The sequence below is a fragment of the Micromesistius poutassou genome (genome assembly GCF_964030765.1).
Source record: "Micromesistius poutassou genome assembly, chromosome: 7".
Classification (NCBI taxonomy): Eukaryota; Metazoa; Chordata; class Actinopteri; order Gadiformes; family Gadidae; genus Micromesistius; species Micromesistius poutassou.
The window spans coordinates 10,136,473-10,159,694 of record NC_140277.1 but is presented as its reverse complement, the minus strand read 5'-3'; the positions used below and the strand labels follow the sequence as shown (position 1 = coordinate 10,159,694).

At 44.6% G+C, this 23,222-nt stretch overlaps 1 protein-coding gene across 1 annotated transcript in view; it reads left to right on the top strand.

Annotated features, from left to right (window-relative positions):
* The window catches only part of col13a1 (collagen, type XIII, alpha 1), an 86,508-nt gene that overhangs the window by 29,064 nt on the left and 34,222 nt on the right, over positions 1-23,222 (top strand). Inside the window, exons 3-10 of the mRNA XM_084470516.1 lie at positions 7,654-7,689; positions 10,148-10,155; positions 13,412-13,438; positions 17,418-17,453; positions 18,214-18,240; positions 20,371-20,421; positions 22,295-22,330; positions 22,939-22,965. Of these exons, the coding sequence (XP_084326642.1) occupies positions 7,654-7,689; positions 10,148-10,155; positions 13,412-13,438; positions 17,418-17,453; positions 18,214-18,240; positions 20,371-20,421; positions 22,295-22,330; positions 22,939-22,965 (248 nt within the window). The remainder of the gene's footprint in view (positions 1-7,653; positions 7,690-10,147; positions 10,156-13,411; positions 13,439-17,417; positions 17,454-18,213; positions 18,241-20,370; positions 20,422-22,294; positions 22,331-22,938; positions 22,966-23,222) is intronic.

Here is a 23,222-nt window from a genome sequence, read left to right as displayed (position 1 = left end):
TCAATAGCCATAGTGTTTATGTTGATTTCCCGTTTGGTTGGAACTAGACAGTTGATGGGGCACTTTTTTTTTTACGGAGAGTGCCGCAGGAATTCACAATCCTCTCCTAATATCGCCTTCATCTGGAATATGCCTGAAAAAATATGCTTGACACAATATGATATTTCCAAGCTAAACGATAGCTCCACATTGTAGGTAGTGTGGTGAGTCATTAAATGATTCTGCATTTGTTTCTCCCCATATGGGAAAGATGTTTATTCAGCCAGGCCATTATTTACTCTAGATGTGGGTATCGCCTAACAAGTCAAGATGAAGAATTGTTCCAAGTACTGCTTGAACGGCCTGTCTGTGTCCTCTTCTGTAGCTGATTGTTTACAACCATTAAAGCACCCTGAGTGTTTGATTCATTTGTTTTGGAGCAGACTAACTAATACCAGCGATGACAGGTCCGAACCTGAACCGTGGGACTGGGGTGTCCCCACTGATAACAAGCTGCCTGTGGCACTCGGGCTCTTGCGACACACCGGCCTAATGCCTTTACCCGTCCGAGCGGTGGCTAGAAGCTCTCACTGGGCCGCATGGAGCACCGATATGGTGTTGAGTGTTGTCTTTGGATTCGGTGTGATTTCGATGCTGGGGGGGTCTTTGGGATCCCTAGGTGTTACCGCAGAAATGCTGAAACCGTAAGTTGTTCTGCAGGCCTCCAAGTGTGTGCCGAATGTCTTGGCTGTGGGGTTTTCACAAAAACACTTAAAGAACTCCGGAGCAACTTCTGAGGACTGGAGCCAGTGCGGCAATCTCCCATTTTAACAATCAAACGGCCCTCTCAGCTTTTTATTCCCACATAAAACCCCAACAAAATTGGTGCAATACACATTCATTTCCTTTTCTATTTTTCCTTTGACTGTGTATTTCTTCTTCATGAGTGCCGTTCGGTCTGGTTCAGGTCCAGACCGCTCCGGTCTCCGTCGATGCGTGAGACCCGCCGTATTTACACGCGGCCCGTCTGTTTTAGTAATTAGCTCAACAGGTGAGTGCCATTACAAATGGGGCCCCTGTTTGAACGTGAAGAGCGTCGGTGTGTAGCGCGAGGCTGGCCAAAGGCCAAGCACCCCCCCTGCAGCACACATGCTAAACACATCCCCTCCTCCATCACCACCGCCTCCTCCTCCTCCTCCTCCTCCTCCTCTTCCACACTCACCCCTTTTTACTTCGACGAGCACCTCACTCACAGGCCCTTGATCCCACTCGCCCTCGCCGTCTGAGCTTCTGTTTTAATAACTTGCGTGGCGCTGCGCGGCGAGACGTTATCGTTCTGCCCGGTAACTCGAAACCCGCAGGAATCTGCTCCTAAAATCCACACGGCACCTCATCTTTATTTTTATTCCCTTCTTTTTGTTTTTTGTTCTCTGAGTTATGAATTCAGCTGGGTGATGATGAAGCGTCGTGCGGCAGATCCTCCTGGGGTCCGTCGACCAGCGGTGTTCTGCTGGAGCCCAGGCTCACCTTGCAAGGATAGAGCTAAATAAATTGCAGCCAGAAGCATTTGTCTCACTCATCGCCCTGGGATGATAGACTGTTTTACACTTGGGAAACCTGAGGAGCTCTGAACCAGCCTGTGTTGGTTTTAAGACCGCTGGGCATTAGGAAAGTGACTAATTGCCGTGTAAAAACGCGTACAGGGATTAGATATTCTCGAGAAACGATGACATGCGTCTGCCGTCGCTTGCTGAATAATGTTGAGGGGTGAAGAATGACAAAAGTCGCAACTTAAAAGATGTGAGCTCATAAAAATTCCTGTAGTTCATAATCGCACGTGTTCAGAGGCAAATTGAAGTAGGGTGTGGAAGCAGAGCGAAAACACTCCTGGAACAGCTTTCTTTGGATTTCTCGAGCTCATATGTCTGGTTGTTAATTCAAAATAAATGATGTGGTCAACACTAATGATTTTTCTAAGTTGTCCAACATTTGAGACCTCATTATGAAGGGTGGGGGAAATCTGATACCTCCTGACTGCTTGTAGATCGACACAATAACCCCGCTGTAATGTCTTGTTTTCTTCGCTTGCGGCAGTGGCAGCAAAACTCGACCAGTAATTCATTCCAAAGCGGCGACAATGGGCCAGGTCACCGGTCTCCGGTCTCGCTCTTTAAAATATCACCCAAGGGTATTTATATCCATATATATCCTGAAAGGAGAGAGGAAGGTCAAATATGCCACCCTAGCTCACACAAAGCACACACTGTTGTCTGAATTTGTGTGTAAAATGTTTAATGGCTTTTGTGCTCGCGAGGAACATGTTCTTGCTCTCTGATCTTTGTGGGCTTGTAGGTTTAACCTTCACTGGGATGCCTTGCCATTTGTCTTGGGTAAATAATGGGGATTATGGGTCAAGAAGGGTCCACACCCATGATGCTCGCTGTCTGATTGAGATGTGTGGTTCACAGGAAGGGAATGTTTGGAGACCGCTCTTGCAGCCTGAGAGCTAGTTGTTTACATAACCAGTGTATTATTGCAAGTTGCTTTCTGATAAGATTTTTACCTAATGTTTTGAGAGAGATTTTGCGTGTTTTTTTTATATAAACTTCTATGCAGTATTTATTTAACTCTGCTTCCATGATTTAATAAACCCAGGAAATCCTGGGATTAACTATAATGTTGCCTTTATACCAGAAGAAAGACATCATCCCAGTCAAACTACGATACCACAACAATCCCTGTGATATTATGGTGGATGTATACACCAGCCCCGCCCGGCTGCCTTAGGGTAGGATATGCGTCCAGGACAGACTTTATTAACCTGGGATGATTTAAAAAATGCGCACATGGATTGGCATTTCTACCGTCTTCCCCCCTCGCACCCCCCTCTAAAATAAACGAGGTCCAGACTGATTACTTCAGCTGGCGACAACCCAGCCATGGTGGGGGGGTTTGTGACATACGCTTGTGGACGACTGAAGGTCGTTTAACAGCAGAGAGGCGCCTGTAAGGTCAGATCCTGGCAGGAACAACGTATATTCAGACGTCTTCCAGTAAAAGGTTATTTTTTTTATGGATATGGGTTATGCACATTTATTTTCCCTCCCGTCACCCTCCCCTGCGGTGTGTTTCTGCAACTTGTGTGTTGTGCTGGATCTGAAACGGTGCCTTTAAAACTTCTCTTATTGTGTTACTGATTTAGTCAAGACGACCCGGCTTACCTCCTCGGGTCACATCCTGGACATCGGACGACCTCCGCTTGTTTCCTCTCTAGCGTTCGACGTTGAATAGATTTCCTTCCATGTTTCTTTTGTGTGCTTCTAATTCTTGCCTTGAAGCTACTAACTATGGCTCCCAGTGTACAAAAGCACAGCCCCTGTCAGGCTGAATAAGCCCCGAGTGTGTCTCTATGGCGCTACCCCTCCATTAAGTCAATGAGAGAGTAGCTGAGGGCTCCAGGCTCATTAAAACCACTGGACTGTGTGGACCTGAAAGGCCTCAGCCATCCTGGACACTGAGGTGAAATTGGCAAGTCGGGGGAAAATCTTACCTAACGTATCCTTAGCTAACGTACACTTTAGAAGTCTCACTAATTTGTTAATCATAGAGTTCAGGTTTTATATGGGAAAATAAGTTTAAAAAGTTTTTTTTTTTGTGGCACGTAAACTTTGACCAAATCAGATGCTGGCATGTTGAGAATCCATATTACATATTTGTGTTCATATAAAGTATGTCTATATATTATGAGCTGCTTGAAGTTAACCATTCGTAACTTTAACTCTACCGTACTCATGTTTGTTTGACTATCGTCAACATTTAAACAAGAGCCATCCACCCAATGCTCAATCATCTCAGGGTTTTTTCTTTCTAAAAATCCATTTGGTGTGGAATAAAGACAAATGTGAGCGCAGCAGTTAAAACAGGGCAGTATGTGAAAGCTTCCTCAGACTACTTACCTCACAATGGATTTCATTAAAGGGTTTTGTTCTATCAAGTGTAGGGCATTTTGTTTGTGTTTGTGTGTCTGTGTGCGTGCACGCCTTTTCCCTTTTCTGACAGCATTTGTTTGTGGATTATGGTGTATGCTGTTAATACTGGCCTTTTCTGGCACACGTACAATGTAGCGTTTGTGGCGATCTGCTTTCAGAGGCTCAGGTAATTGTTTAATTCCTGGATTAGTCGTGTTGTTTGTTCGGAGTTCCAGGAGATGTTGGAAATATTCTCTGGTCCGTCTCCAGAGAGATCTGACATACAGAGAGGGTACCGCATTGGTTCTTCTATACCAGCATTTACAAGAATCCCACCAGATCATGTATGAGCAGGAAGATCTATAGGATATATTTAGGATATTTAGGTAATGAGGTATGTCATGAGTTACCCATGTTTTTCACATTATTTAAAATGCAGAAAACTGAGTGTTCAAGGTTCTCTGAACCACAGCCCTAGCTTTGTGTAGCAGACACTTGGACACACAATAGTGTAGGTAACCTGCACCACCGGTGTTGGTTAGATGTTGGTTAATCAGCTCCGCTCCTGCCCCTGGGCATCACCTTCCCTAACGCCCCTGGGCAATGGGCATACACCGCCGGGCTCAAGATGCCACGTCCCAACTGTTATGGTTCAAACCACTTGTGAACTAAGTTTGAAGCTGACCTTTCGTTGCACGTCCACTCGCGTTACAGTGTGGTATGATGCAGCAGAAAACACGGAGGACCAGCTAATGGGCTAACCGCTAACCTTAGCCTCACGGCACCACTAGGTTTTGTGTCAAACCGGTGCCAGCCGCACTTATTTTCACACTTGTATAAGTGGATGGAATTTGAGCCGGTGTGTCTGGAGAGATTGACCGCTAAACAGGTGGCTGGTGACGGGAAGTTTTGGGCGGTTTGTGGCCTTCAAACTACAACGGTATCAGACAGAGTTTGGTTCTTGTGTTGGAGAGCGGCAACAAATATCTGCTTCTTTTCAAATCGTCCCTTTTTAATACGTCACATTTTCCCACAGAGTGACTGCAGTGGAAAACTACTGCCAAAAAAACCTCAGCCTGTGCTTCTTAGCAAACCCCACCAGGTAATAACGTTGGTCATGGCTAGAGAACGACATAAGGATTCTCTGTGACCCGTCCACTGTCTCCCAAGGGTCCCTGAGTGAGGAATGAGGATCTCTGTCCCTGTGGTTCCGGTCCATCCGTCTCTGTGCTCTGCACACAGGATCTGTTACGTACACGCTCTCAACCCAGCATCACGGTATTAGGGTTTGAAATGAGCATGGGGGGGAACGGGTGTGTGTTATGTGGATGTTAGTTGGTCTAGACGTAAGTGGTGAGGACTCAGAACTCAATATCACAGTTGTTAAGGTTTATATGTTCCCCCGTGGATCCCGGGCGGTGAGGCAGGGTTTTAAAGGGACACCGTATTTCCTTTTTCTTACTTTCATTACTGCACTAGATTTGGACCAGCCTCGCTGTAAAGGTCATATATCCATTTTATATTTGGAAACTGGGGGGTTTATGTGAAAACAGTGAAAAGCCATGACATTCGGCAGATGGTTTTTCCAGGCTTTAATACTAAGTGCAGATTTTCTTTTTCCCAAAATGGCAAAAGTTCATGCCATTTCATCCTTTGATGGATTCACATCTCTAAATAGCCCAAACTCCTCTACTGTTTGCACAATTTCACTGGAAAGTCGTTGACGTAAGGCGTACAAATTTGGCTCTTTTTGAATAATATAATAATCTAATGCATATAATTCAGTATTTGGATACTGGAATGCCATTACTGGGTGGCCGTATTGACTTGAAATGCACACCAGTCTTAATTGCGCCAATAAAAACAAATTCAAGCAGTAGTTAAGTAGCCAGATATATATAAAATGTCAGACTCAGTTTCCAAAGTATAGAGTGTCCCCTACTGGTTTCTCCGGAAGCTTCTCTGTATTCCCTGAGGCCTTCCTCAGGGAATCCAGTTGATCATCAACACGGTATCTGTCATTATCACCCCCGTGATTACGTTGCTAGCTCAAGCCATTCCTGGTGCAGGGGTCCAAACTCTGCGTCCACATGCAGTATGTATTACTGTTTATTTATCATGTGTCTCACAACACACCCCTTACATGGGCACGGAATAACTCCTTAAAACCCATTGGGGAAATGCATCCAATTTAAATGCATCTAAATCGAAATCGATTAATATTTCCATACAAAATCACTGATATTAATTAAGCATAGAATCAACCTCCCAATGTCGTACACTATATCTTGAAATATTATATGGAGTTGTATTTTATACGTAAGCGGTATCACTCAATGCTCAGCGCAGGCTTCAATGTTTTCCTCCATTCCAAGTGGAGCCTCACACAAGCGGTCTTCTGACAGTTGGTACGTTTACGCCGGCCTCCGAGCGAGGGTCTGAGAGAGCAACGGGATAGCGGGAGGCTGGGGGAGGGAGGGGCAGGCTGGAGGAGGCAGGGGCAGGCTGGAGGAGGCAGGGGCAGCACTGGGCTTTGGATAAGAGTATTTTCAGTGCTGGAATTCCAGGAGGTATTCCTGGCTCGGTGTCCCAGTACTCCAAACATGGCGGCCCACCTGCCCAGAGGCCTCCACCGCCCGGGTACGCCCACTGAATGACACAAAGGTTTGTGTAACCGGAATAAAGGGGAGATGACCTGGTGGTGTGTTGACGTGAGGCTATGCCTACACCATTATTGTTGCACCTGTTCCACGTCTAAAAACTCTCTAAAACTAAAACTCTCTGTTTAGTTCTGCATATCTGACCACATCAGATTCAATTTACCCAGTGTGTGAGAAACCCTGGTCCACATTGGCTGTTGACTATGGCTACAGGAACAGCCAATGAGTGTTCATGCTGGCATGCAGTCTTAAGTTCTTCATTTCCGGGCTCTGCCAAACAAGGCTTTTTACATAAGAGGGGAACAACAGGTGGTCTGGACCTTGGGACACCAGTAAAGCCCGGGAGAGCGAGAGGCCCGGCATAGATGACATAAACGCCCTGAGGAACACGAGTCCGTATGTGTACAATTGTCCATGTGTGCGTGCGGCTTTATGTGTAGGACCTGTCTGTCATGCGCTGCCATCCGCTTGTTGCATGTGAAGTCCTAGCTTCAGCATAACCGTTCTTTGGCGCCATCGCAGGCTAGGCTATATTTGAACCCCCGCCCCCCAACCCCGACAACACTACCCGACACCCACCCACCCCCTAAAGGTTCCCAGGATGCCATTGGCTCATGGGAGTCTATTGATGTTCCTTGTGTACACCGAGCCAAGAGGATGTGATGGTGGGCCCAGAATGCAGTAGGAATCTCGGTTTCATGCTTGCGTGCAAAGCCGGTTTAGGCTTACAATGTTGGGGCTGCTGGCTTTTGCAAGCATGATTCAACTCCTGCTATGTGTAGCTGTGCTTTTATTGAATTGTTCAAAAAAATTTAACTTTTTTTGATTTAGGACTGATATTTTTAAATACATAAATGGGCATTTTAGCAGAATGTGCTTGTATGTAGATTTTGATTATTCTTATTTGGTTTTTATTCATGATTGTTAGATCCAATACGTACATATAGATGGATAGATGCAGTTTGTCCAATAGGGAACCTTGCCACCCGTTAAAGGGGACATTGCCATAGCAACCTGTGACTAACTGCCGGCCGTTTCTCAACCAGGGTCGACGGGAAAGAGAGGTCGCAGTGGTGCCCCAGGTAGGATTGGCCTGCCGAGAACAAGATGTGTGCAACTATTAGTGAATGAAAAACACACACCTCTCCATTCATCTGTTTACTGCTTAGTCTTTTAGCGGACACTTATAGCCTAAGCAACTTACAGTGAAGTTGTCCTAATGCTGTTGTACAGACTGCAGCCTTTGGGGTTGTAACCTAGAGCCTTTTTTAGCTGGCGGTCAAACACCCTTACGACTATGCTATCCGGTACCTTATTAATGAGTGTCGGCATGTGTGTGTGTGTGTAGGCCAGTAAGAGCATTTACTGTGGGTAATTGAGCTGGTAATTGTTGGGCAATACTGGGAGTGACAATGGCGCCACCGCTAATTTATTCGAATACTCCCAACCCGTTAGCGACCATTAGCTGGCTATTCAAACATCCACCCCTCGATCACACATTTAGCTCGCACCACTGTTGGGAAATATCATATGCCCGGTTTAGCACAAGCTGTTAAACATGTCACCTCAAATTACAATAAAAACAGAAACTCCCCCACAAAAAGACGATCAAGAAAATGGCAGGAAATGGGAGAATAATGGAGCGGGCCAGAGGGGGAGAAAATTGTCATTCCTATTATTTTTTTGTGTGTTAAAGCTCACTCCCAGATACCTACCAAACCACAGGAATGATCAGACATACTGGTTCACCGATTCTTTAGGATATGAAGTACCTTTTTGATGCTGCAAATGAATGGAAAGAGGAGTCTGGAATTTATAGGGTAATACAGTGGTGAGTTTTGAACTACTTCACCTCTTTAGAGTGAAACCAAACACCTAAATAAAACCACAGTGACACCATCCAACACCAGTTATCAACAGCCGACTCCGATTGGTTCAAATAAATGCCAAGTGTTTGTTATTTCTTTAAGGTCAGCCAATTTTTTTATTTTAATTTTTTTTTCATTTTGAGTGTTGACACTGTAGCAACATTGCAGCTTTCACCTAAAACAAGCAGGGGGAATGAAATATTCCCATCCTATTCAATTCAGCTGGACTGAAGAACAGGCTCTCTCCTCTAAATGTTTGATTTCCATAAGGATACTATGCACATATTTACCCGATGGCAGTGGTTTATTTTTGTGAGTTTGGAATTGGTGGTTGGAACCGAATTCAGGCCTGGGACCGGATAGATCCGTTGGAGGACAACGTAGGGGATTCATGTTGACATTTCACATTGGTAATTTGCCAATATTAATTTCCTTCACCTTGCTCTCAGTGACGTAATGACATCTTTTGTGACCCGTGCCTTGATCTGGTGGTAATTGATTTTGTCAGTTGACTGCAGGCTTTGTGTGATTCTGCTTACAGAGAAATCAGAGGAAGCCCATTCCTTTGAGTGTGAGAGTATATCTGGTTTTTGCCAGCGGTCTGCAGCATATGTCTTTGATGAGCACGTTTGAAGCATCTGTAATCTACATAAACCACATACCAGGCTCTGGGTTTGGAATCGGCTTTCACCAAAGACAGGGTCTCTAATAAAAACGTACTCCTCGATAGACTTGTTTCTGCTGAAAGCTGTTCAAACCGCTATTAAGTCCTGTTATTAGGACCTAATGCAAGGGTTAAGCAGTAACCACAGTAAGATGGATAGGGACCATAGATCATCCTTGTTACCGGGCTCCAACGTCACCAAGCTCTTAGCAGTAGTCTTGAGTGGAGGCATACCGAGGCACAAGGCTTAAAGGAACACGGTTTGGTTCATTGGCTCAGTGTTCAGACAGAACAGCGGTTCATCTGGCGCCACGCTCCAAACACACCAAACTTTTCCCCCCTTCACCAACTTTTGGAAGCCACCGGAAAAGAGTGTCTGTTTCCGATGTTGCCAAAGGAGGCTGGGAGACGTTAAGCGGTCTCAATGTGTCGCCGTTTCTGTCCCAAGCGGCTGGACAGAGGTGGTTTTTCAGATGGCATAGAGGCCTGGAAAGGACTCACATGGGACCATGGGCTTTGTTAGTCAATCTTAAATCTTAAATAAATTTTACAACGTTTTTCTACAGTGACGTGTGTTTATTAATTATGTTTACTTACTGATCAAGGAAACAGCCATGGCGATACAATGTCTTGCTGCACACAATAAATGTACCACACAAACAATCAATATAATATAATCAATACGGCTTCAGACAAAGCTTATTGTGATCGCTATTTATGATTGGCTCATGTTTGCGGCAGCTGCCTGATGTCACTAGTTTGAATGGCTTTGTGAAGTGACATCATCTGTGACCGCTTTGAGCCCCTCGCAGACAGCAATTGCAATAACAGGTGTTTGAGCAGAGATGCTGGTCTCTCTGAGGTTTGCTGTTACTGTTTACTCGTCAATCCGTTTCCTCTTCGCTCTCATGAATCCCAGTGGAAATAGTTTGATTCATCCTTTTTTCTGTTATCATCATGCAACTAATCTGTGTTCCCTTTTTTTCCCTCTCCCTTTCTCTCTTGCAGGACCTCCAGTAAGTAGACCAGAAGCCTTGTAACCTGTATGTGGTAAAGTGCCTGTGGAATTTATTTACTTATTTGTTCATCCATTATATTGTTGGTCAATTGTTCTTATTTGTTACCATGGTTGTTTATCACATTTTGGTGATAATTTATAATCTTTGTCAGACAAATATTATAATTGTATTATCCACTTTGACATTTATTTACCATACAACAGTCACTCAGTCTTTGTTTTTAAGGAAATGGAATATTTCATGATTAGTCTGCCTCAGTTACCTGGGCCTGACAGACTACTTCAGTGAGTGCAGTGAATCTAGTGAGCGCCACGGCCAGAGTTCCTCCCTGGAAACTGTGAGCTGCGGTCCCAGGGTGGACTCCAGGTTGATGATGTAAGATAGTGAGGCCAAGCCCATCCTCCCCCACTCTTCGTATGCCGGTTGCTCCCTGTTTGCTAGTCCCAGAGTGCTAGTCCCTGCTGGCCAGCCTCACGCCAAACGCTTGCGTCGGTCCGATCTCTGACCTTAGCCAATGCGTTTTAAAGTGACTCCCTGACGTCTACTGTGGGTCCCCCTCCACCCCTGGGAATGGTAAGGAGGACAGGGGTGTCTGGAACATTGTGTTCAAGGTGCCATAGTCGGGCACCGTTCTGACAGCTGCTGTCCCTGGGTGTCAGCACCGGGGAGGGGAGGGGGGGAGTTGGTTCTTGGAGAGGCCCTGGTTAGGCTCGGGGCAGAGATGGATGGGTGGGACGGGATCTGGAGCCGGGATGAGTTGGCAGGATGCAGCCTCCGAGCGGTCCAGAGGTAGTCAGGCTTTCCTGGCCGGGGCGTGTGTTGCCTCAGTCCCTGGGAAGAAGCCACTTGGGCCATTGTTTGTAGTTTCTGGTGAGGGATCCCAGCTAAATCAAGAGCGCGGGAACAGAGAGTGAAATGGCATGTTTGTTTAGAGTTTAATATTCTCAGATGATCTACACCTGATCTGAAACAAAAGTCATTGTTGCGTGAAAGGAAATTTGATAGGAATCAAGCAATTGGCCATGTGTTATTTTAAGACCAGACAACTTAAAAATTCTATGAATGTATGTGCTAATATAAATCCAAGTTGTTTTTATTGAAAGGCAGGCCTTAATGGAGTCAGTTGTAACAAATATGCTCTTTGTCCACAAGTCGTAAAGCGACATCTGTATGGATACGGCCTGGCTCCTGTTTTTAAAACACATCAAATCTAACACACAATCACCATTGACACTGCCACCCAAAAAGCATAAAACGTAAAACTGGCCATTTCCTGTTTTTGGAAACCTTTGAACCTTTGTCGTCTTTTGAAAACCGTAAGTCTATTGCTGAGGAAAGGTCACACAAGAGGCTTGACCCTCTGCCCTTGTTTTCTCTGCAATTAAAGGTTGAGTATGCACAGGCACGAACAATCCATGACTGTCACTGAGCTTCCGTTTGGATACTCTGAATGAGCGCAGCCAACCAAAAGTCACAGAGGAGATTGGGGCGGGGAAGGAACCAAAGAGCCAATTATGTACAACTGGCGTTAGTCCTCGTACATGAAAGAGCATACAGGCTTTGCAAAGTATGGTGGACTTTGATTGAAATATGTGTTATTGACATGTGGTAGATGCTTTTATCTAGAAATACGATATATGGATGTAATGTGAGTATAGTTGCAGGTTACGGCATTATAGAGATACAGGATTATTAATATGTATTATATACGTGTTTTTCTGAACGTTTTATCTTTTCACTTCTTTACTATCACCCATCAAACACATAAATATACATTTATACATCAATATATATATGTATAGGTTTTCCTACTGGATAACACAAAACAAATCAGGGACGAGAACCGTGAAGACCTGTCATCCTGCCAACCCGGGTTTGACCAACCGGACGGTCCCGTGATAATCAGCGGCCTTCCACGGTCCCCTAATAAGAAGCACATGTTGGAAGGGTCAAGACCTACCGCTAACCAGGTCTGCTTTCCCACAAGGTGAGGGGGTGGGGGGGGGGACAGTATGATCCTCAAGCAGATGTCCCTCCAGAGAACCTGTAGCGAACACATAGACACCCGTGTGTTAGGTTCCCACTCGGGGTACACACACCTCACCGCTGCCCTCTCGACAGGCGGGGGCTCTGGAATCCGGTGGTCGCCCTTACTGTCGCCCCGACGGCCCTCATCGCACCCAACGTTTGACGGGGTCCAGAAACGGCACGTTAATTACAATCAAATGGTTTATCTCTCTCGGTCAAGGCAGACACACACCATCTGAAGGCGTCTCTGCTACTATTGTGGTATTGTACGATTATTTCTGGTTATTGTCTGAGATTTATGAATTCTTAGTGTGTTTCTGTGGACAGGGGGAACCACAGGGGATGTGCAGTAGTGTGGAGTGTCCCGCTTCGGAGAGTATCGGTGCGTGAATAATGACTTCCCCGTCTTGCTGTCGGCCAGCGCTAGCCCACACTGGGGAGGGAAGTACTAACAGGCCCCCCAGAGGAAACTCTGAGGGGGGATAGTGAGGAGATGCCAGCATTCAGGGAACCAGGAACTCCTTCAGAAGGTTATCCTCCAGCTCTGGGAAGTATGAATGCTTCAGCACTCGAGAAAGAGTCAAGAGTTCCTGTTTATTTAGACGGACCGGCAATTAGCAGTACACCCCTTAAAATGGAGTCACACCTGAAGGAACGCTTGATTTATGTTCCGCCCGCCCGGCAGAGACAAAAGGCCCTTGACGTCTGACATTGTTTTCCTCAAATGCCCCCCTCTTGAATGTAGACGTTATCAAACCGCTGTTTTGAATTTACTTTTCAAATCACCATGCCAACGACTTGTCATGTCCGCCTCCGACTTGAGAACAGTGAGCCAGTTCAGTGCTCAAAAGGTCTAAAGTCGAAACTGTAGCATTGAGTCGGGATGCAGGACGTGATTTACATGTGTCTCTGTGATTCAACATCTTGTCATGTCTTTGGAAACTAGATTGTTCAAGCTGTAACTGATGATGCTGTGCATCATTTGTTACTCCTTTTCATTCTTTTATTTTATTTTTAATGGATAATATGGATTCAACACTCAAAACTATCTAAAACATACAGTTGATATATCAAGTTGATAATCAAACCTTTACGAAAAAACATTATCCTTCATCATCATTCTATTCCGGCCCTGCAGTCTTGTGAAATGTGGTGCTTGACTTGAGCATTGTTGAGATTGACTGTCTCTGTTTGTATTCCTCTTCTCCTCTCACCCCTTCCCCAGGGTCCTCCGGGGCGAGCAGGCTTTCCGGTAAACCTCTGTCGTGACTCTCTCTCTTCTCACGTGCGCCTGTGTGTTTCATGACCCTCTGCTCTCCTCACTGAGACCACGGAGACCGTTACAATCACGACCTCAGACCCTACCAGGAGTTTATATGTCTGTTCAATTTCAACGCATGGACTGACATGAGAACATTTGGATTTGCTCGGGGCCTCCAGAACTTGATGTCCTGTGAAGTCCTGTGGAGCAAAAAGCAAGCCTTCAAGACTTTATTTTTAAATCTGCATCCATCCAGCCAATGCAAATTATATTATTACTGGAAATGGTTGGCAATGCATATTCAATGATTCAATAATTTATTGACACCAAATTGGATTTCCAAAGTTTTGACCAGAGCTAGAGGCCAGAGCTAAAGCCACACTAAATGGCAATATGAAGTAACAGCTCTTTCTCTGGAAAGTTATCCCCTTAAAAACACAGTTCAGGGGGAACGTCTAATGCTTTCAAAATATCTCCTCCTAGGGGCTTTAAGGCTGAATGAGATTAGATTTGACATGCTCAGCTTCCACATCTGTTTAGTAAAATAAATGTAGTGACTGCTTGCTTAGAAATTAAATGAGCTCAGAAACTCTCTGAGGCGATAGTAAAGCACTTGGGATTTAACAGGTCGTTTAAGCATCCTTGTCTAATGTTTTTATGATATGAAGGAGTAAAAATCTTTCTGATACAGCCTTGAAGTATACCATTTCAATAAACCAGGCTATATTTCCTTACGCCAGTAATAAACGTGGTTTCTCAGTATAGAGATGTCAGAGGGTCTCTATACAAAAGAGGGTCTGAATTCGGAAGTCAAAAATGTCTTCCACATGTCCTCAACTGTTTGTTTGGTTAGGAGGCAGCTGATTGGCTAACATACTTTAAAATTCAATTGTATATTTGAATCAACCCGGACTCCGGCCCTCTTTTCCGTCTTAACAACTTTGTGCTGTGTGCTATCTGGCTTTCTGATTACACTAACACATTGAGAAGACTGCTTCTGAAGAGCTCAGGTCCCTCTGGTGTCCAGTAGGGCGACAGGTGGCCCTCCCTCATATGACCTTTATCCGAGGTTGCCAGTCCCCAACAGCAACCCCCCATTTTAGCATCGACAGGACCACTTGTGAAACAGGTCCATAAAACCACTTGAGGTGTAGAGGGGACGACCTTTTCCTTTCCTCTCTCCAAGTGTTTTTGGGGCGGTTGGTTGAGATTAGCTGACACTCTGTGTCATTGGAAGGCTGACGTTCATTCCAGTACTTTGTGATTGATTATGCCTGTCAACTGACTGGAAATGAACTCACACGTTGTGTTGGAGTACGATGAGGGTGAACGAGGATGTGGTTTTTGGAACCTTTCTGAATTTAAAACCGTCTGCAGCGTTTCCACAGAATGTGGTTTCCATTGGAGATTTTTTAACAAAGGATGTGGAAGTCTTTCTGTATGATGGATGGTTCATAAACACATTGTTCTTTCTATTATATCACACACATGCAGACAGACAGACATGCAGACAGAGAGACAGACATGCAAACAGACAGACCAACTGGCCTGCAGACAGACAGACCAACTGGCCTGCAGACAGACAGACAGACAGACAGACAGACGGGCATGCAGACATACAGACAGATTGGCCGACGACGCAGGCAGAATGACAGGCAGGCAGACAGACAGACTGGCATGCAGACTGAATGGCAGCCACAGGCAGAATGGCAGACAGATGGACAGAGACACACATTAACTCATATATTGCCATATAATTATTTGCTTGACCATGAAACTCTTTCTTACTTCTATTTTATTTTATTGTAAGGTGACCTTGGGTGTTTTTAAAAGGCGCCATAAGTCCAATGTATTATTATTATTATTATTAAGCTCCCCAAGTTATTGTATTCCCCCCTTTTTCATTGGCTGCTCCCCTACACTCATCAAACCTACTCTCAAGGGTTGGTCACATCTTAAAACTATGGATTTCTGCAACCATGTATCATACAATATTGAGTTACCTTTCGTTGACATCTAAACATAGCATCAGTGTTGCGACTGAATGTACATTTGAGTGTGTTATAGTTTCAGTCGTCCAAGTGTGACTAAGGTCAGCTATTTGGTGTGAATGTGCTTGTACGTGTGTCCGTGCCTGCCTGCGTGTGTGTGTGTGTGTTTATTGATTCTCTGTTCCAGCTGAGACTTGTTAGGCCCTACCAAGCATAAATCCTTCTGACTCCAGCGTAGGTGTGTGGGGTGTGTTTGTCAGCTAAAGGGCCAGGGTGTGTGTGTGCATGTTTGTGTGTACACGAGTGTCAGTTGGCGGTCAGCTGTGGTCAGACAGCGGTGAATTTGAGACGGCCAGAACCCTGGTAATTGTGTGTGTGTGTGTGTGTGTGTGTGTGTGTGTGTGTGTGTGTGTGTGTGTGTGTGTGTGTGTGTGTGTGTGTGATAGCGTAGACTTCACCAAGAGCTGTATGTGTTTTAAGCAGACAGATAATCCATCTCTTTTCTGGGGTCAACCATATGCCCTCAAAGGGTATACTCAACTTTCTGACCAAACAGCAACAACACCCTCAAAAGAGTAAATCATCTACTGATTGTGAGAATGCAGTGAAGCGTTAAAATCAGCACCTTGGACAGAGATATGAGGAGATCTGTCAGTTCCCCAGAGAGACTATTGATGTCTTCATATTATAAAGTATGTTCATTCATTATCATTATTCATTCATTATTCTGTTAATAACAACAGCCTTCTGTATTCTCATAAATTCTTCATAAATAGGATTTAGAGAGTGGGACTGGTTTCCAATCTTTCAGCGGGAAAACACTTTATTTTATTCACAAAAGGCCACAATTGTTAAACCGATTTCGATTCACCGATTCAGGATTCATATTCATACAAGAAACGTATGTCTACTACAATTGTCCTCACTCATGTGAATTGGAAAAATAATAATTGTTGAGTGTAGGAGAAAGAAGCATGACTTTTGCATCCTTAACCTTTCACTTTAGGGGGAAATAATTTCCAAGCTACCACCTTCCTAACTGGCTTGAATCTCCCTGGAGCTTTTAACAAAAACCGAAATGACCTGCAATAAAACCTGGTGAAATTACCTTCTCCCCAAAAGGACCTCATACAACCTTCTGACCCAAATCCCCACCTCCTCCCCTCACCCCACAAACCTCCTTCTGAACACACTAACCCCTTCACTACTCACCTCCACCCTGTTTCCAACCCCACCCCACCAGATGAAGTCGTCAAGCAGCTGTCATCACCAGCCCTAACCCCCGGGTCTTCATGGTGCCCCCGGGGTCTGCCTTCCAGGCCTGGGGGGGGTAAGGGGCGGGTGGGTGGGGGGTTGGATGAGTGTGTAATGGGGCCATGAAAGGAACCCTGTTCCTGTAATCAGTCATTTCAATATGGTGCAGATAACCTGGTTCTGGTTAATCATCACAAAGTCCTTGCTGATGTTTTATATACAAACGTAGTTCTTTAAACATCCAGGACTTCTGAATTTGAACATTTAAGAAACACAGGCATGTCTTAAGCTTGAGCTGTCATAGTAAGAATGTTTGACTGTTACACGCCAACGCTAGTATTTAGCATTTAGCATGGCATTACAACCAGCTGTCTAAGGCCCTATTACAGAGCCAATCACTCAATCCAGTTTTAAAGATCGTCTTGAAATGGATACCCTGATATGATAGCATGTTTTCATTTGGAAATGAGCTTCGAATTATTTTGATTTTTTCATTGGCCGCTTGCCACATGCTATCCGATTTTATAAAAATGCACTACCCAATGGCCAACACTTTGCCAAACATTCACACCATTCACTATTTCTTGAGCACAACTGAGCTTTCGAATTATATTTGGACGATACTCACAAAGTTTAAACGTCATGGTGTCCATTTCAAGAGTATAGCATTGCGAGGCTAATGGTATCGCTGACTGCTGTTTCTCTGACTCTGCATTGGTTGCTAGGGTGACAAGGGAGGTCTGGGAATACCTGGACGGATGGTGAGTTATGTGGTCTCCGGCCACCGTAGTACCATAGTACCAATCGTAGTACCATAAAAGCACCTTAATTATGTAGTTTTACATAATGTATATTCCCATAGTATTACACCATATAATCCCACACCATCGTACCCGATGGTGTGCTACATTGCACCACACATAAGCTATCTTAAGTCCATGGTGGTTGGCTAGAACAGACACTGGAGTCCCCTTTTGAGCCATAGAACCCAATTGTTTGCTACTACTACACAATTAGAAGAAATTGATGGGAAAGAAAATAAGATAATTAAATATCAGATAATATGTAGAATACTATTCCAAGGAAAGCATAGCTAAGTAGTATTTAGAAATGATTGGGCAAAGAAACAACATTGAACTTGGTGTTCAACTAGGGCTGGGTCGGGGGCTTGGTGAGCTGAAGCCAGTTGTCTGTCGATATATTGCTCCTCTTTTCTTAGCCTCTGTCAGAAATATAGCCTGGCCTGAGACTACACTATCCACTTCTTACATGCCACACCTCCCACACCACCATCACCCATTACACCACCACAACAGTCCCCTCAAACTCCACCACCTCCACAACCATTGATCATCTTTGCATGTTTCATACATCCCCTTTTAATGTATCTAATACTGGACCCTCTCTCTCTCTCCTTCTCTCTCTACACCTTCCTCTCTAATTCTTTATCTTCTTCCCCCCTCCCTCCTCCTGTTTTTTCCCTGATCTTTGCATGCGACTGTCTGCTGTGATTCAACCCAGGGCTTAAAAGGACACGGAGGGGAGAAGGTAAGTGTAGGAGCACCTAGCTTTAGCATTAGCACCCACCTACTGCTCAATGTCTGCTCAATGTCTGCCAAGTGTCTACACCAGGGTTTCTTAAGTTATGGTCGGGGGCCCAAAAATGAGTTGTGATCCAGAGTTGGGTCGTGGCCCGAAAAACACTCAAGAGCACACAACCATGACCTCTCTAGCAAACGGTTGGTTCCAACAGACACACTCCAATTATTTTGGGTCCAGAGATGAATAAGTTGAAGAATACCTGGTCTACACTGAAATTGCAGGGCGACCAGTCCACTATGATCTATGAGGGTCTCTGTGTCCTGCTTTGTTTAGGGTATTTTTGCATCAGTAGGATTAGCTTGAGAAGGTCAGAGTGCACCGCCACCTAAATAGCCGGTCACTTGAGAATATGGCGACATGGAACACGATGGGTGGTGGGGTTTTGGTAGTTCCGTGCACTGCATACAGATAAGATTGTGTATCCTTTCTAACACGGAGACTTCAGACGTTGTGATATGGGAGGAAAGTTATATAACATACAATCCATGAGAGAAACATTTTCTAAACACAAAAGCGGCCATATCCTCTCTCTCCAGGGGAGGGGGCATGTTCATTGCTCCTGGCTGTGCCCGGGTCGCCATATGTTCATATACTTCCACGGTTTGTGAGATAATTCAATCTAATATGTAAAACGAGATGGCCGTCAGTCATCCACGCCATGTGATTACAGGGGATTTTTTTGGAGGGCTAAACTCTTTTTGTTTTCAGAAAATTCTCTTAACTTCCAGAAGAATCCCATTCCTAGGCACTCGTTTTATTAATGGGAACCCTTTACTATTGTGTGGTTAGCTCATTTAATGCCAAACGAGAGGCTGGAGAAGTCGTTGAGTGATCAATGAAAACCTGCCAGCAGCGCATATATTCTTTAAGCATTCTCTCCAAGATAGCAATACTCTGCCAGACATGCATAGAGAAAAGGCATATTTTCATTTAAACGTCATTTTTATAAAACTGCTTCTGTGGGTTTCAAAGCACGGCATTGTGTGCCAAGCGACTTGTAAACGCAAGCAGGTTAAGAGGGGAAAGGGAGGCTATAAGCGGCAGAAACCCACAGCATGGCTTTTATGTTTTACCAGGCCGGAAACGATTTAATTTCAAGCTAAATAAAATCAGTGATTTCTTTGTTCGCTTCCCACTTTATTACAGCGCTTGGTTCCAGTGTGTGCATCTATGTGCTTTGGCTGCTGGTTTGGGCCTTTGATCTATTTCTGCCGTGTTTCACTGCGCTGTCCCCACCACAGTAATCCAAGCCAGGTCTAAAGTTATTTGCACATCTTCCCTTGTCTGCTCGCACCGCACCATAAGATGACCAAGCAGGTTTACGGTTACCCAGACCCCTGCTCGCTCTTCCATTAAAAGCAGGGTTTCGACCTTTCCCATCATAGCTCCCAAACGATTCATCAAACCGAGAGCGCAAAAGGAAGCAGTTCCCCTTCACATAGTTGGTATATTTGTTCAGAAATGTGAAGAATCAACCAGTTCCCTGTGTGATGGATGGCCGCTGCCATTGGCTCTGTCCTCGTGATAGAGTTTCATCTGGAGGGACAGAAGCTAATTAGAGAAAGTGGTTGGTAACCGGAGTTGGACCTGGTCTTGTCTCAGTGGTTTGTGTGATTGTGCGGCGGAGGGAGGTGCTCAGAGTGTAGCAGGAGGCCGAGACATAGGCAAGGGCCCAGTAAGTCTCCCACTGTAAACACAGCAGTGTGCCTAACCTTCTGAGTCTTAATGTATGGCTCCTAAAATCATAACCTCCTTCTGCTCTGGGCCGAAAGTCAAAATAAAGTTGACCACTAACGCCGGCATGTCCCTCAACTCGGTAATAGGATGAGGAGAAGTGTTTATGTCTTAGGAACTGGAAACACCATAACTCTAATCTACGGTGGTAGATGGATTTTCCTTGAGGTCTTGTCAACATATATCACCATATAAGAGACACCGCTCTCCCTCTATCACTACACAAATATGCCCTAATGGGAGTCCGCGGAGATCGGCACAAGGACAGAATGGAGGAGCTTGTTTCCTTTGTGTCCTTGAATCCTTGCCTGGCCTCCTCACCGTGGCTCCCTCTCTCCTCAGGGTGCACCAGGCGAGCCAGGGCTGTCCATCATCGGGCCGAGGGGACCTCCTGTAAGTGTATTCCTCTCTACTGTAATCACTACTACCTTTTTCCCTTTAATCCCCTACTCCTATCAGTGTCTCTTTTTTTCTTTATCCTGCTCTCACTCACTCTTTGTCTCTCCTCTTTTTCACCTACTTCCAATCGCTCTTTCTGTTTTTCTCCTAACCTCTGTTCTTTATCTTTCTCCTACATTCCCTCTTTCCACTTTTTTGTCTCTCTTCAGCTCTTTCCCTTTTACCCTTTCTTTCTCTCTCTCTTTATCTCTCTCTATCTACTCTCTCCTCTCTCTCAACAACATCCAAATCAAATGATGAGATGTAAGGATGATTGCCCATGGTGTGTGCCTTGCCTTGGCTGTGATTATGGCAATCACTCATGCCTGTTGAATCAGGAAGTAATCAGGATGTTTCTCCAGGCCCAACCTAAGGAAATGTAAAGGTATCCACGCATAGCAAGACTGGAAACCTCTGTGTTTGTACATGGCATTAAGTTTTTGATTTAGGTTTGGATCATTTAGCATCTCTGTCTGCTTTTTCTTTCTGAAAAAGAAGAAACATACAGTGGAGCTATAATGGAGAAATGAGGCAACGACTATGATGACACATTTAATATCCTTAGTCTTGCTTTAACTTTGAAGTAGCTTTCTTCATCATGTTCAGTTTTATATCTTTTTTTTTTTTTTAACCAGCACAGCCAATCGTCTGGCCACTTAAGTGAGGCAAACATGTGTTTTTTAAATCAGTAGTTAAAGCAGTGCATGGCCGTTTGTGCCAGCTCTTCCAGAATGGTAATTGGCATTTCTAATGCATAGCAGACCGGGCAGGAAGTGAGACAGAGGAGGAGCCTCAAAATAAAAGCACAGCCAGACAGAAGCTGTCAAAGCATAGTTTATTGTTTTAAGTGAGATTATTAATATTTCTCTTTTGGCAACGTGCCACAGCATCTGTGCCAAGTTGTCATTTGTAGAGTCAAAAAAGAAAATAGTACCAATAATCGTAATCAAATGCCTTACCTCATCAAAATCCTCCTTGCTCTCTGTCTCAAAAAAATAATACATTGCCTGTGCTTTCTGTGAAAGATGGTACCAATAAAGTTGTGCAATTTCGATACTTGGATAGCAGACGGGAACCTCCTTTGGTAGACCCAGACAAAGATCCTAATAAGTAGCCCTTTGGTCAAAGACACACAATCTGTCTCACTAGCTGAACCCCTCCTACGTCCCTGTAATTTACCTTTATGTTGTTGTCTGTAGAAACCCTCTCCTCTCTGCTCTCTCTCTCCCTCTCTCTCTGCTCTCTCTCTCACTGTCTCATTCACTCTCTCTCCTCTCTCTTTCTCTCTCTGTCTGTCTCTCTCTGTCTGTCTCCTTCTCTCTCTATCTCATCCCCTAGGATATTAAAAGTCTTGTACCAGACCGAGTCGTAGCCTCCTGAATATCCACTCTGACTACTCCAAGCTTGTTGTCTAATCATTATTGACGTGGAACTCATTCCTCCCTGTCGCCATGCATAACATGCAGCAGTCCATCTTTATTAAGCCTGCAGAGGAAGAAGAAAATCTGTGTTTCTTGCCCCATCTATTTTTTTGTAGGTTTTGTGTTTCAACTGATTTCCTAAAAAAAAAAAACTGTTTCCCCTATGGGCTGCTGTATCACTCCCGCTGTCCAAGTCAATTACTGGCCTGCCCGGAGGCTTTGCTTTTGGGGGGGACAGGTGGGTCAATGGGGAGTGGTGGTGGGTATTGGGGGGGGGGGGGGCCAAGAGTTCTGAGGTCTAGCTCCTCATACAGAGTTTCTTTGAGGAGGAGATCTCCACGTCAATCTGCGAGAGAACTGCTCCTCCAAACACACATCATCTCTGTTTGTGTTCTGTGTTTTCCTAGGGCCAGCCAGGCACCCGTGGGTTCCCAGGGTTTCCAGTAAGTGAACACTTGTGTCATTCATCCGCCTCACACTTAAGACGCAGGTTTAGGGTTAGGGGCCACCGTGACAATACACTGAAAGTGGCAGTTTGTTTTAGAGATCAGCTCAAGACCTTCTAAAGTATTTCTGTTTCCTGGTATTGCCTTCTTGAAGGTAGTGTCATTGAATGGCCATGTGTTGGTCTCTTCATGACGTCAATTCAAACCACTTTTTGAAAGAAAATAACATTTATTTACCCATAACATTTTTAACTCACATCACCTCACAACTCACATTCTATGATTTAGAAGGAAGGACTTGGTAGTGGTTAGAGTGTTTGACTCCCACCTAAAGGTGCTGTGTTTGATAACCATTTGATTCCTGACCCCTTACCTGCTCCTTAATAATCTATCCTCGCAGTAGTCACTGTAAGTCGATGCGGATAAAAACATCTGCTAAATGACAAAAAAAAGTAAAAGTGCAAAATGCCAGCTGTGCAAATGCAAAAGCAAACATGGATTTTACAATAAAAAAAATGCTAGCAGATTATGCTATGATTTTTCTTCATACTAGCTTATTACTTTTCCCCAGTTTCTGCTTCTTACTCTGCCTTCTTTCATGCTAGGGTCCAATCGGGTTGGACGGCAAGACTGTGAGTTTTTTCTCTTTTTCTCAGAGATGTTATAATGATAATAATGATATAATTGAGTGATTGACCATGCTTCTTTAGTTCCCGGTATCATCAAGCTGCGGCCATAATGATCATAATTACGCTAAGAATGATGGTGGTCATTTCAGTCATAAATTCTCTATTAGTATCATTACCGCCATTACAGGGTACTGTTAAAGATGTCATTTATGTTTCTAGGAAGTTATTCCTATGGAAACTCAAGGCCAGGTATCTGTGTT